This window comes from Paroedura picta, chromosome 5 (assembly GCF_049243985.1).
Source record: "Paroedura picta isolate Pp20150507F chromosome 5, Ppicta_v3.0, whole genome shotgun sequence".
In the NCBI taxonomy this organism is placed as follows: Eukaryota; Metazoa; Chordata; class Lepidosauria; order Squamata; family Gekkonidae; genus Paroedura; species Paroedura picta.
In genome coordinates, this window is record NC_135373.1 from 94,858,448 (window position 1) to 94,876,964 (window position 18,517).

An 18,517-nucleotide genomic window follows, 5' to 3' on the forward strand; every position below is an offset into this window, starting at 1 on the left:
GCTGCCAGTCAGTCAGTAGCCTTTTATTAGCATAAAACATACAAATACAGCTAAAAAGATTCAGCTGGACAATAATATAAACCATGGAATCACATAGCAGAATGAATAATAGAATGATAAAACAAGCCATAAAATATAAGGTGGACAACATACTATAGGAGCATCTTAGCTAAGGTTCTGGCAACAATAATAGTTACATCTGAGTCTCTATCAGAAAGCAGGAATTGCAAGGTCAAAGACTTGGTTCTCAGCATGGCAACAAACCTGTCATCACAACATTGTTCATATAAAGGGCAGTCTACTGAATATGTGAGATAGAATCAGGGCAGCCTGAGCCACACGGATGAAGTCTCATATGGTATGGGATGTGATTAAACCTTCCCTTTGAGGGGAAAGCATTCATCCTTGCAAGGAAAAAAGCTCTTATTTGGAATAGGATGTCAAGTGAATATAAGTCATGGGGCATGAGATCTCTCTGCAGGGAGATACCATAAAAGTGCTGGAGAACAGACTCGGAGCTGAGCGGGCATGAGTTCTTGATGCTCCTGATCTAGTATTCTCTGCTTAATAATCAGAAAGATACATTTTTTCCTCCAATGGCAATATAGAATCAAGATCAATACCTATATGAGCTTGTTTTTGTTCAATAGCTTAGAACCACTGAAATTTAAAAGGGTCACTTTTTAGACAAGTTAAAAGACTATCAATTTCTACTCCAAAATGGAGTCTGATGCAAAATTTAAAGGAAGCTATCCAGACTCTTGTCTCCACCTTAATTTGGTACCCCCAGCTGTATCTCTTAATACATAACCATTCGTTTACACCCCTGGGCTCCGGGGCCAGATGCCTGGAGGCTGTGGCAGACTGGCTCAAGTATAATCGGCTGAAGTTAAATCTAGCTAAGACAAGGTCCTCTGGCAGGGTCAGCATGCCCCAGATGGGCTGCTACAACTCCTGGGTTGTTGATGGAATCCAGTGGACAATTTCAGAGACTGTCAGGGGCCTGGGTGAGATTCTGGACACCTCTCTGTCTATAGAGGCCCAGGTCACAAATGTTGTCCGCCAGGCATTTTATCACCTTTGCCAAGCCCAACAATTATTGCCCTAGTTGTCTATACTCAACGTAGACTCTGTGATCCATTCAATTGTCACTGTAACTCACTCTACACAGGGCTGCTCCTGAGACTGACCTGAAACTTCTTCTGATTCAGAATGTGGCTACACAGGACCTTACTGGGACCAGCTGCACTGGCTCCAGACTGAAGACGGGATCACATTCAAGGTCTTAATTCTTACTTTAAAAGACCTAAATAGTCTGGGACCTTTGTATCTTTGGCACCACCTCTCCTACTCTTCCCCAGAGAGCATAAAGATCTAGCCAGCAGAAATTGTTTAGGATTCCCAGCCCCAAAGTGATTAAATTGGCCTCAACCAGGACCAGGGCCTTTTCAGCTCTGGCTCCAGCCTGGCTGAATGCTCTGCCAACTGAGATCAGGGCCCTGTGGGATCTCAGACAATTCTGCATGGCTTGTAAAGCTGCATGAACACTTTAATATATGTGGGATTATGCATTTGCTTCTAATCAAGAATTTATAGTATTACTTTTTGTTCTATGTAGAAAATTAGTGGAATCATATATGCCTTATTTAAATATATCTTTTGTTATAACCCATTTTTCCTGTGAAGGCATGATATGCAACATATGAATGTGTTTTTTATTTCTAAGCGCCTAAATTTCTAAGCGCCTAAGCGTCCTGTCTAATCAGGGCTGCCTCGTATTCAGTTTTGTTATTATTCTCCATCTTCACATTGTGTGTTTTTGGCTTGTAAGAAAGAGCTATTCCACCAGGCCTATGGTTGAGGCCTAAAAATCATCCGATCATATGGATATGGAATTGGGGTCACTGTGGGTGGGCAGGTAGTTGTGAATTTCCTGCATTCTGCGGGGGGTTGGACTAGATGACCCTGGAGATCCCTTCCAATTCTAAAGAAGTGATTTATACAGCTAGAAATCATTTGTAATTTCAGGAGATTTTCGCCCCCAAAAGGAGACTGGCAACCATAACAAGTGGAAGAAGGTAAGACCTCAGTTTGCAGAGTCCTTTTGGTATGACCACAATCTGCTACAACTCTCTGTTGTCTGTTGTCTGTCTATGTTTTCTATCATTCTTATAGCATTTTACACACTGCCAAGAGACAACAGCTAAAATTATCCTGGTTTTGAGCAATTCTTGAAGACAAAATGCCGCAAGCTCAGTGACACTTTTACTAATGGAATTTTTCAAAGAGCTGAAATCAGCTTATCTCCCAGAAGCCAGTATGTGTGATAATACAAGCCACAGGAGTGCAAATGGCCTTTACATTAAAACAACACTTTTTTCAAAGTGGGTGAGAAAGCAGTTTTGTAAGAGACAAGATAGCAGCTTGCATTCTATAATATGATTCTACCCATTTGGTAAAGTCCAGTTCGTAGAAAAGTATACTTTTATTCAATAGATGTAATGGCAAACCATGATTTGCTGTCATGTGGCTGAGGAATCTTTGATACTGCATTCTTATATTCACTAGTTAATAATTTCATTTTTAACAGGAAACCAAAGTGACACTACATACAGACTAAAAAGCTATAGTTTCTGCTTTCCCTGCAAATCAAGATTCCAACCATTTTTTCCCCTCTAAATGTGGTTGGGAGGGCAAACATAAGCCATAGTTTATAGGTGTAGGCATAATGGTAAATTCTGACTTGCTGTAAACCCCAAAACCTCTAATTATCTAGATGCTGGCAAGGGCTGAGGGGAGGAGGGAATACATCAGCTCACGGATTTTCTTGGCAACACAACCTATAGTTTGCCATGCTGTCTGACCATACATGAAAATCAAATGTCTATTTTTACAAATTGAAATGCAAACTTTTATAGAAGTATAGAAAACATCCAGCTTAAACATATGCCTATTAGCTCAGCAGCAAGTTCTACTGAGGTTAATAGGGCCTATTCCTAGATATGATTGCAATCATAATGGGGAAGAACAACAATAAAATGCTACAGTGACAATATGAGAATTTTGAGGTGACGTCTTTGGTATGGTTTTTAATATTACAATAGAATACATCATGAGGAGAGGAATTATTATTCCCTACAACTCAGGGTGTCTAGGAGAGCTAGCAAATGTATAACAATGTATAGACTCACAAGCTGAAAATACTGGAAAATATCCTAATTCAATAACATTAAACTGAACTGCATTATGTATTCCAATAAATATGCAAGTTGAATCCATAGACTGCAGCATTGTTTGTTTAAGAAAGAAATCCCCAAAGTCACTAAATAACAATTGTTTGTGCTGAAGTATTCTTATAGGCCTTTAACAATACATGATTTAGACTTTGCCAAGTGCTGTTTGCTGGAACTTACCCTGAGGGTTATAGCCCGTGGTGGTTTCTGAGGCGGATCTTCGTGAAGCCTGTCTCCCAGTGAGGCCAAAATGCGTTTTCTGTGGCCAAGCAAACTTATTTTTAAAACCTGAAAAACAAAAAGGAGCTTAAAAACAACCAAATCCATTGCAAATAATCAATGACTTAAGCACCTGCCCCCCAAAAGCAACCCTGACTATTATTCATCAGTGGATTATCCTTGCGGCTGAAGAGTGCATATGCTATGTGGAAAGGTGTATAACAATCATCGGAAAGTTTGTTTGTAGACTATGCAGCTAGACAGAATGCCGGAAGGATTCCAAAGAAGTAAGAGGAATACTACAGATAAAAGACAAGTAGGCAGAAATGTACAGTGTCCAAAGGGTAGAGAAGCAGGGAGAGGGAGCAATCAACAGATGCTGCAAACAGAGATTTATAAAATACTAAAAAGAAAAGGAGCAACAGACACTACAGGATTTCTTTTGGCAATTTTAGGGTTGAAGAACGAGAACATGAAAGAGTGCCTACAAAGCACACTTCTTTTTAAGTGCCAACATGTTTGCTGAAGCACCCATGGGCATTGCTTCCTCTAGGGACGTGCAGGCGGTTGGGAGATTCACATGCAGTCTCATTGCACTTTTCTAAATCCGGTGAAGTCTTAGATTACGTGCCTCTGTTAAGGATTGTGTGGTCATTGTGGCTAGTAATGGATAGATGTTTCTTGTTAGGCACCCATTGTCTGAAAATTATTCTGTTCAGATAAGCATTTTGGCAAGGTCTGCACTGCAAGTACAGTTCTATTTTGGCTCATGCAGAAGAATGACAGAGTCACAAATAGTTCTATTTTTTGCACAAGAACACTGTAGTTGTATACACCATTGACTAATATTGTTCCCATCTATGAAACAGAGATGGAGCTATGCACATATTTATTTATTTACCCATCTTTCTCCCCAGTGGGGGTTGAAAGTGGCAGACATCATTCTCCTCACCTCTATTTTATTCTCACAACAACCCTGTGAGGGAGGTTAGGCTGAGAGGGTGACTAACCCAAGGTCTTAGATTTGGGGTGGTAGAATAGAAGAGGAGAAATCCCACAAAGGCATGGTGTAGCTAAGGAACCAACCCATAGTATTTTCTGTTTGTTTGCCTTATTTTTATTTCTAAGCTCATGTTACTTAAATGTCCTTGTCAAGAAAATTAATTTGAATTCTGAAAATAGATCATTATATAGAGAAGACATTTACATGTACACACACACACATAGAGTACAATACCGTACTGCTGGTCTTGAGTGTATGTTATTATTACCAGAAATAATTTTGCAACTGGTCTTGGATACATCATTTAAATCTTACCATTGCTTTCTTACAGAAGCTTTACCCAGGCAAAAAACATATTGCATTTGAAAGATAAAAGATAAAACAATTACACAGAAGTGAAATCTGCAAGCAAATGTTTTTCATAGCTGAATAAAAAAATAAGTAACCAGTATTATAAAATGCAACTGTTCTAGACTACTGAAAAATGAAAGAAGAGTCCAGTAGCACCTTAAAAGCTAACAATATTTATTGCAGCATGTTGACAGGTGTGTGTGTTTGGGGGCTCTGTGTGTCTACAGATCATGTAGCATGACAAGTCTGCCTAACAGCTGCTGCTACTAAAAAACACACTGTTCCCAGTGAAGGCTGGCATCATTTTCATTTTTGAAGTGTCTCTTCATAATTATATACAAAATGAAGGTTCGCTTTCAAACAGACTGCCTTTTCTGTCATCTTTGCTTCCTCACTCCACAGCTTGACTACTCCGTGTACCCAGAGGACCACAAGAGCCACATATTAAAGAAATATTAAAGGAAATAAGGGAAAACTCACAAAACAAGCACACTTACACACATTCTTCCTACTTGATGACATATTTAAGGTATAACTCAGAGATGATGTTAACTATAATTAGTTATTTTTGTCCGCATAAATTTGCATAGCACTTTGACAATAAAGCTTTAATTTCACCTGTTATACCCCGTTCATTTATTACAGTTCTGTTACACAGACTTGCAAAATGGGGGAACATGCTTCCCACAGACCGATTACACAGGTGGAAAGGCTGGGCTGGTAGCAGCAGGACCAAAGGACTAATCCCTGCGTATGCACAACATTGCTGCCCTCCCAGCCCTGGCCCAAATCAAGGCCTCAGATGGCCCGCAGCAAGGGAATATGGATTCTTCCATGTTCTCTTTGTTGCCATGGACGCCATTGGGGGCTAGGCTGAGGCAGGCCCGTGTTCACAGGAAGAGCCGGGCCTGTGCTACAGTGGCCAAGGGTGGACCAGATCAGCCTCACCCGGCTCCGCAACATTGCATGGCGGTGTGTGCTATTGTGAAGGAAGGTGGGATCACAGTCTCCCGCGATTCCACCTTCCTGTATACTGGACACCTTTCCCCACCACCTCCCACAGCGCAACTGTCTAGCTGCATCAGCGTCCCACAGGGGGATGCATTTTGATGTGGAGCTGGTCTGTTGCTGAAATGTATCCCCTGTGGGCATGTGGAAAGCGATGCACCAGCTTGCACCACTTTCCAGCATCCCTCGTGCATCCTACATAAATGGTGGAGCATGGTCCTCCTCCGCAGTGCCCTGGTAGTGGCTTGGTGCAGAGATTTTTTTGGGGGGGGGTCACAGGAATGAAATTGGGGTCACTGGTTAGGCAGGTAGTTATGAATTCCTGTATTGGACAGGGAGGTTGGATTAGATGACCCTGGAGGTCCCTTCCAACTCTGATTCCATGATTCTATGACTTTGTGATATTACTCACACCTCACCCATGTCCCCTCATTGTCAATGCTGCTACTGAGAAGCAGCCAACAGCCTTGAAGTGAGAAGACTCTGCTTCTTGGAGCAACAGTGTCCAGATATTGTATGCCATTTTAGAAGCTTATTTCATGAATACATATAAAAACAATTCACTATTGCAATGGAAGGATGTAAGCAATGGGGGTTTCATAGACATCAGATTTGGGAGTAGTGTGTATTAATCTGTTCATAAATTATCTAGAACAGTGAACTGGTCAATTTGCAGATGACACCAATGGCCACTGATTAGATGCATTTCAGAGGGAAGATATATCTATCAAAAGCTACCAACCATGATGACTAAAAGGAACCTCTAAAGGGTAGGGGGACAACAACAGGGAGAGGTTATGGTTTCCATGCCCTATTCATGGGTATTCTGCTGGCATCTCATCAATTATTGCTTGAAACAGAATGCTGAATTAGATGGACCATTAATGTGCTCCTGTACAATTACTTTCTTGTTCTTAGCAGTCACAGGTCCAGAAGGAAAGCAGGGCTAGAAGCAAGGAATTCAGAAACAACAGGAAGACTGGAATATTTTCTAATTGCTTTACGGGTATCTTATAAAAGTCACCTTTAGAACACATGGCCGAGAGGTGGAATTTAAATATTTAAGTAATTGAAACTGGAATTGCTATTTGAGTTCCAGCCGCGTATAACACATGACTAGCTTGAATATGAGCACCAAATATAATATATTCACTTTGCTGTGTGCACACACACACACAAAGTGTTTTGTTTAGGCATATCATCACCCTATCCCAGATATACTCAATGTAATAATGGCAGAGGAGTATTCTACTGCATACACTTATTATCCAGCAATGATTATTAATTGGCTTTGCTGCCCTAATAGAATAGTCTTCCTTGTCCTGCAGATAGTTCAGTTATTTGTGCAGAATGCAGTACATTTGCTTCAGTTCACCCTAAAAATATGGCTGTGCAAGAGGAAAGATACTTTTGCTCAAACACAAGGAAGTGATGATTCCCAAGTGATCTCCAAATCTTAGACGTTTCTCACTGGATACACAGACAGTAGTAGGAAGGATGATATGATACAGATCTGTTCTGAAAGCCGAGTCTACTTACTCATGGTTCAACAGATCTAAGCCCCTATCTTTACACTTACATTTTAGTTTCAGGATCTGAAAGATCTTTGACTATACATATTGCTTCTTGTAGAGTAGAAAGCTTTTAAGTTGTTTCTGGCAAAGCAGAGTCACTAACAAAATGAATTATGGTGATTTCCAAGTGTTTATTGCTACCACAAGTGGATATTATAGGTTTGCAACCATAAAGTACAGGTTCTTTTCAACCATAACATAAAAAATATTTACTGTCAAAAGGAACATGAACAACCATATAAAGCACAGGGAAACTGTATTCAGGTCACAACAAGGTCTGACATAATGGTAGCCAGCAGGACCGTTTACACACTGGGAACTTCACTGCCCCAGCTCCCATGCAGGAGCACAAATAGGGGGTGGATGAGGTGCTCCAGGCCAAATGCTCCCATGTGTGAGTGCAGGAAGAGGTTGGGCCACCTGCCATGACTAAAACTCCAGCCTGCAGCCCGGCATGAAACCTCCAATGCGTAAATGGTCCAGCAGAAGCATAGCCAATTCTCTCTTAAGGCAAAAAGAGGCTAAAATACGGAATTACAGCATCTATGTGTATTTTCCTAAGTATGTATTTCACTCATAAACATATGTTCCAGGCTGAAACCTGATACATGACACAAGGTAATTGGCTTCATTATTTTGAAAAATAAATATGGTTAAGCCATTAAACCTTTACAAATGAGAAGATGGGTACATATTACACAGCTGATATAAGTACATTGAGTTTCACTACCAGATAGACAATGGTTAGACAATGTAAGGAAATCTATTTATATTTGTAAGTCCACCTTTCTTCCAGATCTTGTACAGGTAAGAACAATAAAATCAATATAACACAATTCTAATAACAGAATTAAAACAATGGAAACAAAAAATACCTTTTAAAAAGTTCATAGAGACTGTTGTCTTTCAAAACACACAAAGAACAACCAAAACCCAAAAGTCTCGGCTATGCTATGCAAAGCTACACTATGGGCTCACATAGGAAGGGATGGTTGTTAAGATGTGTGGGTCCCCAGTTGTGAATGGCTTTACAAGTAAGCCCCATCATCTTGAACTTGGAAACCAGTAGGCAATCAGTGCAAATACTGTAAAAGGGAAACAAACAGGCAGCCAACAAATATGATCTCTGGAACCCAACCTGTTAGCAGGCTATCATATTTTCCAGAGTAGCCCCATTTAGAGTATTTATAGTCAAGCTTCAAGATTATTGAAGCATGAATAAGGATTCCCCAAACAGAAGGAACACCTACAGTTCAAATGTGAAAAGCTCTTTGGATCATCGTAGAAACCTACTAGAGTTTGGTCCCACAGGACTTTCAAATTCTTCACAGTGGCTATCAAAGAAATCTGGACCCCATTTGGAATTCCAACATCTTGTCAGGATTCAGTTTGAGTTCTCTATTAGTAACTAGACCATATCAAAGAGGCACCAGCCCAGCACAGAAATATTAGCATCCAGTAGCTTAATTAATGATATAAAGCTGTGTATCATTTGCATATTGATGACAATCCACATCAAAACTCTGGATGAAATAATGAGATTCATATATATCAGAGTAGGGATCTTAACCTGAGTATCCCAAATCCTACTCTAACACTACACTGTACTGGCTATTTACCTCTCTCAGCTCCAATTTCTCACCCTTGAGGAACTGAGAAGAAGGATGCAAAAATATCCTCCACATAGCGATGGTGTAGGACCACAAAGATTAGTAGAGGCAGCATAAAAGTCACCCACAAGTGACATCACACCTTCCACAACTCCATTTTCCCCAGGCAATGACCCATCAAGGAGTCCAGATGTGAATCCCATGCTGTCATGAACCAAGGCTACTCTGTCATAGAAGACAAAGGCAACTGAAATATTCTTCATAGAAAAGTTATTAATATATATTAGAAAACTACACAATACTCAAAACTCAAGCCACACAGAAAATAATAACAGCTGGCTTATTTCCTAACACATTGAAAGTTGCATGAGGTGGATCAACCTTACTTTCTTGCAATTGTAGGCCATGGCTTAAGCATCCTGTCTATGTTGCTGACAGAAGTCTATAGGTACAGCTTTCAGTTTTTCTAAAAATCTGAGCTAGCCACCTGTCTTCTTGATTCTTAGGTCAGTTATAGTTTTTGGCCTATCTGATTCAGGTGATGACAATGAACCAATCAGAGCAAACTAAAATGAGTAAGTTTCTGTCTTTGATAAGGCCAACCACCTGCCCCGTGGACCCCTTTCTCTTGTGGCTCCTTAAAATGGGGGATGAGCAGATCGGGAGGCCTCTCTAGAACATAATCAATCAATCCCTTCTATCAGGGACATTCCCAGGCAGGATGAAAGAGGTGGTGGTCCGGATCCTATTGAAAAAAAAACATCTTTGGATCTCTAGGACCCTGCCAACTACTGCCCTCTCTTGCATTTCATATTTCTGGGGAAAGTGGTTGAACAGGCGCTGCAGACCGCATACCTGAATGAAGCTTCAGTACTGGACCCTTTCCAATCCAGCTTCCCCCCTAGCCACAGGGTGGAGTTGGCTCTGGTCAGTCTGACAGATGACCTTCATAGACAGCTAGACCAAGGCAGATCAGCGCTGTTGGTAATTTTAGACCTTACTGCAGCATTCAGTGTGATCAAACATGAGTTCCAGATCACGTTTAAGGTGTTGGTTATAACCTTGAAAGTCTTATGTAGTCTGGGACTGGCATACTTGAGGGACTACCTCTCCATATATGCTCCCCAAGGGAGCACTCCATTCAACAGATTCTAATCTGCTGATGATCTCCAGCCCTAAAGAGGTCTGCTTCATCTTGACCAGAGCCAGGGCTTTTTTGGCCCTGGCACCAGCCTGGTAGAATGAGCTGCCAGTGGAAACTCAGGTCCTCATGGAACTTCCAAAATTCCAGAGAGCCTACAAGATGGTGTCTTCTACCAAGCATTTGGTTGAGTTCCAGGGTCACTAACATCTAAATGGGCCCCCTGCCTACTTCACATCTGAGGTTACTGCCCAGTTGCAAGCCCCCCCCCCCCCTATCTTGAGCCAGGCCATACAATTGATGTTTGTAGTTGGCTCATCTGGCTCATTTTGCAGTTTATAGGATAGAGTGATCCCAGTAACAATTTTAGTATTGTTTTAGTCTAAAACTTATTTACTTGAATCTGTATTCAAACATATTTTATACCTTGCCTATACCCCTCATAGAGCTCTACTCTCCACCACCATCAACCAGGTAATGATCCCTGGCCCTAAAAAAGCCCGCCTGCCCAGAGGATTCTCTATCCTGGCCCCCCACCTGGTGAAATGAGCTCCCGGAGGAGATCAGGGCCCAGACAGGGCTAAAACAGAACTGCAGAACCTACAAAAGGGAGCTCTTCCACCAGGCATTTGGTTGATACCAGGCGTAAACAACAACAACAGCTACTGGATGTTGGGCCCCTGCGCCTTCCCTCCCAGAAATCCACCAATGTGTTGTGCTCCTGTTACCATTGTTAAATTATCAGTTAATAGTATTAATGTTATAGTTATCTATATATTATGGATTGTTTCTTGTATTGTTTTCTACATTTTATGCAAACTGCCCTGAGCCTCCAATGAGAGCAATATATAAATATAATAAATAAACAAACAAACAAACAAACAAATAAATAAATGAAAGCTGCCCTCAGACCATTTTGGGAGAGGGTTGGCCTAAAGATCCCATAATAAACAAATAAACAAACCTCGCTGTTAGAACCCTCTGGAAAATTACCTAATCACTCTGATTTTGCTCCTCCCATTCTGTGACTCCCTGGTTCTCATCTACAGCCAATTATCCTAGTCCACACTTTGACCTTGATGATCATAAGGGGCCTGTGGGCTGCTAAGGCCCAATTAGGAAAACCTACAAGATGAAACCAATTAGACAGAGTGCATATTAATCCCTGAGGGGAGGCACTGGGGCTGGTTTGCCTGACAGCCTGCCACCCAAATCTTCTGGTGTTTGCTGAGACAGTGTTGGGAACCCTAGCAGTAGCCTTTTTAACATTTCACTATGTAAAGGTTATTTAAGCTTTAAACAAATAACAACTGCCATAAATTTGAACTGCAACACGAGTGCAATGAATAAAAAGTTAAATTGTAAAATTGTGAATTTGGAACTAGAAGTGTAATAATTTCTAACACATACTGCAGGAATGGTGCAGACAAGTTTTCTCACGTATAGCCTGCAGAATCACAAATGCATTCTCAGAAATGCCAGTTAGCACAGCACAGCAAATCCCATCTAAACTGGATACAGTTATTATCTTAAAAGACAATGACTGCCAATGCCAGTTAGCATAGCGCATCACTGCCTGGCATCCTACTGTTCTTTGACTCTTAATCTGTGAGGAAGAAACACTGTGGGTGGGAGAGAACAACCTCTCTGAGCACAGCGGGGCAGTTGGATTAACTCTGCTAGGGGCAAGGAGTGTTTCTCAAAATATCTTCCTTCTTAATGCCTTAAGGTGAGTGTAGGAAAGAATATTATCAAAGAAAGAGGGATGACGAAAGATTGTCATGAAAAAGCACCAAACAAAATAAATTCTTTCTAGTATCTCGAAGTAATTCTAACATTCTTCCACTGTAAAAATAATTACAACCTAATTTGAGATGCATTGAAATCATAAATTCAATGAGAATGTGTACATTTTCTCATGACAGTTCCTACATCAAAATAATGGTGTTATCCATGGTTAGACTAGAGAAAATTTTGTGTGAGTAGAAACCAAAGAGAGAAAACCAGGCCAAACTTCCTGAAGAGTTGTGCGATGTTATAGCAACTGGTTAATTTGTTGTTGTTTTTTTTACATATCCAAATAACAACATTCCCTCACCAAAGCTGTTATTCTATTTTAACTTGGACCCTTATTTTTCATATCATTTTAACTTTGCACTTACATTTCTTTTGAAAATTAACTAAAGACATTTGCAAAGAGCTATTCTTGTAATTAGTTAAACCACTGTAGAATGAATATTAATTTTTAAAAACATTCTATCTATATAAAGCCCTAAAAAATTCTAAGAATCATAACCACAGCTGTTTGGTCATATCTACTGATATTGCCAACCTAAAAACACATTATTTAAACTGGTTTTCTATACTAATGCTGTATTTTGAAGTGCTTAGTACTAATCTTCTTAGGTAGCTGTATTATGCAAAAGCTAAGACAAATGATGCCTTCCCTTTGTTATGAGTTGTGTACCAAAATTAAATACCTTCTTATCTTTCTGTTGTTTATATATAAAGTGGCAAATTATTTTCAAATATTGTTATATGCTTTTCAAAGCAGTAAAAGAGTGACAAGGAAAGGGGCCTGGCCAAGCACTCAAAATGACGGGCGCTGCAGAAAAATGCACTGAACACCCCAGAACAGACCATGTTACACCCCACTTTAAAAAATAAAAAACGGATTTCTGGGGATTCCTTTGCTATGTGGTAATTCAGGTCTGTGCCTGAAAAGGCGAATTTCACTGTGGAAACAGAAGGAAAACGCAACCCTTTAAAAATGCAAATCTAGTGCAGATACAGTCTCACTGGTGTATTTTTGTCTCATGGTAGCAGCCAATAGTAAGCGTGCAGAAGTGATGTGAGATTGGTAAAGAAATATGGTCAAATAATATGGGTGATCAAGGACATATGGGGGGAATAGGAAAATGTTGAAAAAATGTGAGTATATAAGCTCAAAGATCCGATTGGACCCAATTTACACACCTCTATTTTCTGTGGGTCAAGAAGCTGTCCTTTGTTACCACATTTCCCTCTGTTTTATAGATCACACAATTCTCCTTCCCAACTCTTTAAAAATATTTTGTTCCAATTTTTTCCCCAATTGTTGCAGTGTAATCTTCTTTTCTAAGGGTCTTGATAGACATTGAATAACTCAGTAAAACGAAACTATATAAGCCTGGTACACCCCCCCCCCAATTAGTTGACTCACCATGTGGGGAAGAAGAGGTGGCATGAATGTACTCTGCAGCCAACTAGGCAATCATGTGGAGGCAGGGGGCAAGGCCAGAAATTGCTGCAAATGGGATTTCTGGTTAATTTAAACTGGTTTAACTGCATTAAAGTTAAAAACAGACCCTTACTGTCGAGTGCACTGTAACTAATTAATGTGTTTTCAAAATTTTGAGTTCAGGTCTCATGCTAAACCTTTACCTTCTCCTCTAACCCTAAACCATCTGTAATTCATAGAAATATATGAAGCCATTCTTCAACATAGTGGTCAGCATATAGCTGGTTGGAGGGGTATTCCATTTCCATTTTTCCCATGAGATGGTTGCATTCCATATTCACATTATGAAAGATCATTTTACTGCATTAACCTCTATAGCATAAAACTACTTTTATAAGTGTTGCATTGAACTTTCCTATAGTTCAATTTTTTTTGACACAAAAATTGACATTTCTATGATGGATGCCTTCCATTCTTGCAACTATTTGCAGCTGTTCTTTTCCTAGCCTGTTACTTTGGCAATTTTTTTTGTTGCTAGAAAGGCTTCTTCTACTTTGTGATCTCAGTCCATCAGGGATCATGTAATGAATATGATATAACAGCACCCATGTACTCAGTCAGATGTGGCTATACAAGGACATAAATAAAGCTATCACAGGCTTCCCATTACTATAAGGAGAAGAGTATCCTGCTCCCCCCCCCCCACAAACACACTTATAACATACCACTTTTGACCTGGCTTGGCCAAACTCCCAGAACCCTCTGGTGCTCTGTGTGGAGTACTTTTCCTCTAGCTCCCCCTCCTGTTTTCCCAGGCTTCAAAAACCAACTGCTGCCCTGGTGTTGAGACTATCGCACAGGATCCTTCTGGCTGCTAGATGCAAAATTGTAAAATGTCCTTTGAAAATGGTAGGGGGTGATTGTATGAATTGTAATCTGATGCCAAAAGTTTGCATATAACTACCTTGTTCTCCCTGTATTCCCCAGCCTTAGCCATGCCTCTTTCCCTGATGTGCTCTCCCAAAATTGAGATTTTTCCAGCTTGGATTCCTCTGTATTTGTTTTCTTGGTTTTGAATATGCTGAGGGCCATGACAAAGGGGAGAGAGGAAACAGAATTCACCAACACTGTCCAGAAAATGAAGGCCACCTCTCATCTTGCCATTGTGGATTCAAAGCTGGAGCCAGCTTTGGCTGTGCCATGGTCAGACCACTATGCCCTGCGGGCCCGGCTTGGGATGCCACCCCCTCCCCAGTTGGGCGGCGGGCGCACTTTTGCCCGCCCGCAGAGACTCATGGATCCAATTGGTTTCCGGAATGCTCTGCGGGACACGATGCCTCCTGGCGACTCACTGGTGGCGTTAGTAGAGGACTGGCAGTCCCGTCTGACAGCTGCTATAGATGAGATCGCCCCTAAGCGTCCTCTCTGCCCTCGACTCAAACGGGCCCCCTGGTACACAGGGGTGCTCCGGGAAAAGAAGAGGGAGGCGAGACGACTAGAGCAAGTATGGCGGAAGACTCACGATGAAGCTGCAAGAACATCTTATCGCACGCTTATGAGAGCGTATGAGATGGCGGTGAAAGTGGCAAAGCGAGAGTTCTTTGCCACGGAAATAGCATCCGCAAGCTCTCCAATTATTTAGGGTAGTTAGATACCTCACTGCCCTTCAGGGGCGCCAAAAGATTAGTCAATTGGCACTTGGCTGCGAGGCATTAGCGAGCTTTTTTGCGGATAAAGTCTTGTCGCTTCGCCGTGACCTTCCTGTCACAATTAATATAGTAAACGAACTGGAGACCTGTTGGCCGTCTTTGGTAGCGAGGTTTGATGGCTTCAGACGGCTCTCTTCTTCCGAAGTGGACTAGTTGCTGAGGTCGGTCAGGGCAACCACCTGCCCCTTGATCCCTGTCCCTCTTGGCTTCTCAAGGGGAGCGGAGAGGGGATAGGAGGCCAACTCAGGGATATTATCAACCTTTCCCTGAGTTCCGGGGAACTCCCCGAGCGGCTGAAGGAGGTGGTGGTTCGCCTTCTCCTGAAAAAAACAACGCTGGACCTGCAGGACCCTGCCAACTACCGCCCGGTGTCGCACCTAGCGTTCCTGGGCAAGGTGGTGGCAGCGGACCAGCTCCTAGCTTTCTTGGATGAAACTTCGGCACTCAATCCATATCAGTCTGGCTTCCACTCTGGCCACGGAGTGGAGACGGTGTTGGTCACCCTGCTGGATGATCTCCGTCGCCAGCTAGATAGAGGCGGGTCAGCCGTGCTGGTCCTTCTGGATCTGTCGGATGCTTTCGACATCGTGGACCATGAGATATTGGTCTACCGCCTCGCCGGTACGAGGATACGGGTTACAGCCTTGCGCTGGATATGCTCCTTCCTCCAGAACCGGACCCAGAGGGTTGCGGTGGGGGATGAGCTCTCACACCCTTATGGACTCCCTTGTGGGGTCCCACAGGGCGCGGTTCTCTCCCTCACACTATTTGACATCTTTATGCACCCTCTGGCCCAGCTGGTATGGAGTTTTGGGTTTGGTTGCCATCAGTACGCTGACGACACCCAGCTCTATCTCCTCATGGACGGCCACCCGGACTCTCCCCTGGAATGTCTGGAAGCGGTGACAGAATGGTTTGAGCAGTGTCACCTGAAACTCAACCCCTCCAAGACGGAGGTGCTGTGGCTGGGAAGTGGGGGGCGGGAACAGGAAGCGCGTTTACCCACCCTGGCAGGGGTGCATCTTACTATCGCGTCCCAGGCCAGAAACTTGGGTGTGACCATTGATGCCTCCCTGACTATGGAGGCGCAGGTCAGGAAAGTAGCCGGCCAGGCATTTTTCCATCTTCGCCAAGCTCGGCTACTAGTGCCCTACCTGTCCCCCGAACACCTAGCCACTGTGATCCATGCAACGGTCACCTCCAGATTAGATTTCTGTAACTCGCTCTACGCGGGCCTACCCTTGTCTCTGATCTGGAAACTCCAGCTAGTACAAAATGCAGCTGCTAGGGTCCTCACCGGCACACCTTGGAGGTCCCACATCCAGCCTGTGCTGAGGCAGCTGCACTGGTTACCAATTACCATCCGGATCCAGTTCAAGGTTTTGGTTCTAACCTTTAAGGCTTTACACGGGCTGGGACCCACATACCTGTGGGACCGCCTACCGCCCTATGCCCCCCGCAGAGCTCTGCGCTCTGTGAGTGAGAATCTTCTGGTCGTTCCTGGCCCTAGGGAAGCACGGCTAGCCTCGACCAGGGCCAGGGCCTTTTGGTCCTGGCCCCCACCTGGTGGAATGAGCTCCCAGTAGAGCTGCGGGCCCTGCGGGACCTTTCAACGTTCTGCAGGGCCTGCAAGACGGAGCTCTTCCGCCAGGTCTATGGTTGAGGCTGGGGCTGCTGTGGTACATCGACTGCTCTCCCCTGGGATTCTTCTTGAACACCGTTGACCTCCTTCTCCTCCACCCCCCCTTTTTTAGGAAGGGGGGGTAGGAAGGGGATTTTATTATTGTGCCAACATGCTGTGATATTTTTATGTCTTTTAATGGGAGTTTTTAATGGGGTTTTAAGACACTGTAACCCACCACGAGCCATTTGGGAGTGGTGGAAAATAAATCGAAACAACAACAACAACAACAACAACAACAACAACAACAACAACAATAATAATAACTTACCAGCTGTAGAGAGGAAAAAGAAGAAGCAAGGCATGTAGGCAAGAGAGTGACTAGCCTGGCTGGGAAGAGGAGGCTGCCACTGACCCTACCAGGGAGAAAAGGCTAAAGTGTCTTGCTTACAAATTTTCAAATGGCAACAGCTCTTGAATCACTGATGGAAACCAACATGTACTCTCAAAGAAATGAAAGACTAGCAATTTATATGGTGATTACTAAGAGGTTAGTATATTAAGCATCAACATCTACCCAAGTTTTCACATACTTTTCTTGTACCTAAAACAGAACACTGACAAAATCATTATATAACAACATTAAAACTATCACTAGAACTATGATTAAACTGGATCAGAAATGTAGATACAGTATAAACAATAAAACCATTAAGAATTATTTAAAACATAATTTAGGTACTTGTTCAGCTCTGCATAAGCTTTTGGGATAAATTTATGCATACATATTCCTATGTGAACAGCAGTATTCAACTAACTGCTTTGTGTGAAAAGTGAATTAACTCTAAGTTCTATTAATTATGGTGCAGTTACTCAACTATTCCCTACACAGTATTCCATACATATTTTATTGGTAATAGGTTGCAAGTTCTCTTAAAACAAATCTAACAATTTATATATAGATTGATTAACCACTATCCCAGTAAGGAAGTTTCAAAGCATCCTAATATTATCTTCATTGAACTTAACAGCCCAATAAAAGCACCAGGTAAACATTAGCCTTAACAAATGCAAAAGAAGTAGCGCCAAAATTCTTTAAAACCTATCCAAATAAAAACAGGGGGTTTTAGTTGCATTGGGGAACCCTGACCCTTTTATACATACAGGGTCCCCCTCCCCCCCTGATACTTCACTCCACAGGACAGCCCAGTTCCCTGTGTCAACCGCCACTCACCAAGGCACTCCACTGAACTAGCCGGGCTGGAAATGAAACACTGTTTTCTTTTTATGTTGCCACCATTTATTAATAGATAGGTGCAGTGACTGAGTCGTTACAGGTGTCTCTAAGTGCATATGTGTGTTTCTTTCTCTGAGACAACAGGCATCCAGAAAGCAGGGCTAATACAAACAAAAGCAGTTAACGCACTGAATGGGGAATCGGGAATAATTTTTAAAAATATACATTTCTCAGTCCTTTAACTTTTGAACTCTAGTTCAGTTCATGCTCATAGGACTCTTTGTTACAAGATGGCTTTTTCTCAGCTAGTGACAGACTATTCTGGCTGTCTCTAGCTCCAAACTGTCAACTCTTATTCAGCTGTTCTTCAACTCCCCACAGCCTAACTCTCCCTCTATGCTTCTGTATCTTTCCTGTCAGCTGTTTTTTAGCCCCCACTGGCTGCTAGGGTTGTATATTCGTCTATATCCAAGCTGAAAAAATATAGCCAAAAATACCTTATTGGTATTTCCCAGCTATTCTTTTAGTCAGATATGGATCTCAGTATTTTTTCGGCCATCTGAAATAGCTGAGTCCCAAATAACCCAAAAA

At 42.3% G+C, this 18,517-nt stretch overlaps 1 protein-coding gene across 15 annotated transcripts in view; it reads right to left on the reverse strand.

Annotated features, from left to right (window-relative positions):
• Nucleotides 1-18,517, reverse strand: part of ANKS1B (ankyrin repeat and sterile alpha motif domain containing 1B) — a 421,823-nt gene that overhangs the window by 40,199 nt on the left and 363,107 nt on the right. For all 15 annotated transcript variants that reach the window (XM_077339156.1, XM_077339148.1, XM_077339147.1 and 12 more), the window contains one exon: nucleotides 3,414-3,521. In XM_077339156.1, coding sequence (XP_077195271.1) covers nucleotides 3,414-3,521 — 108 coding nt within the window. The remainder of the gene's footprint in view (nucleotides 1-3,413; nucleotides 3,522-18,517) is intronic.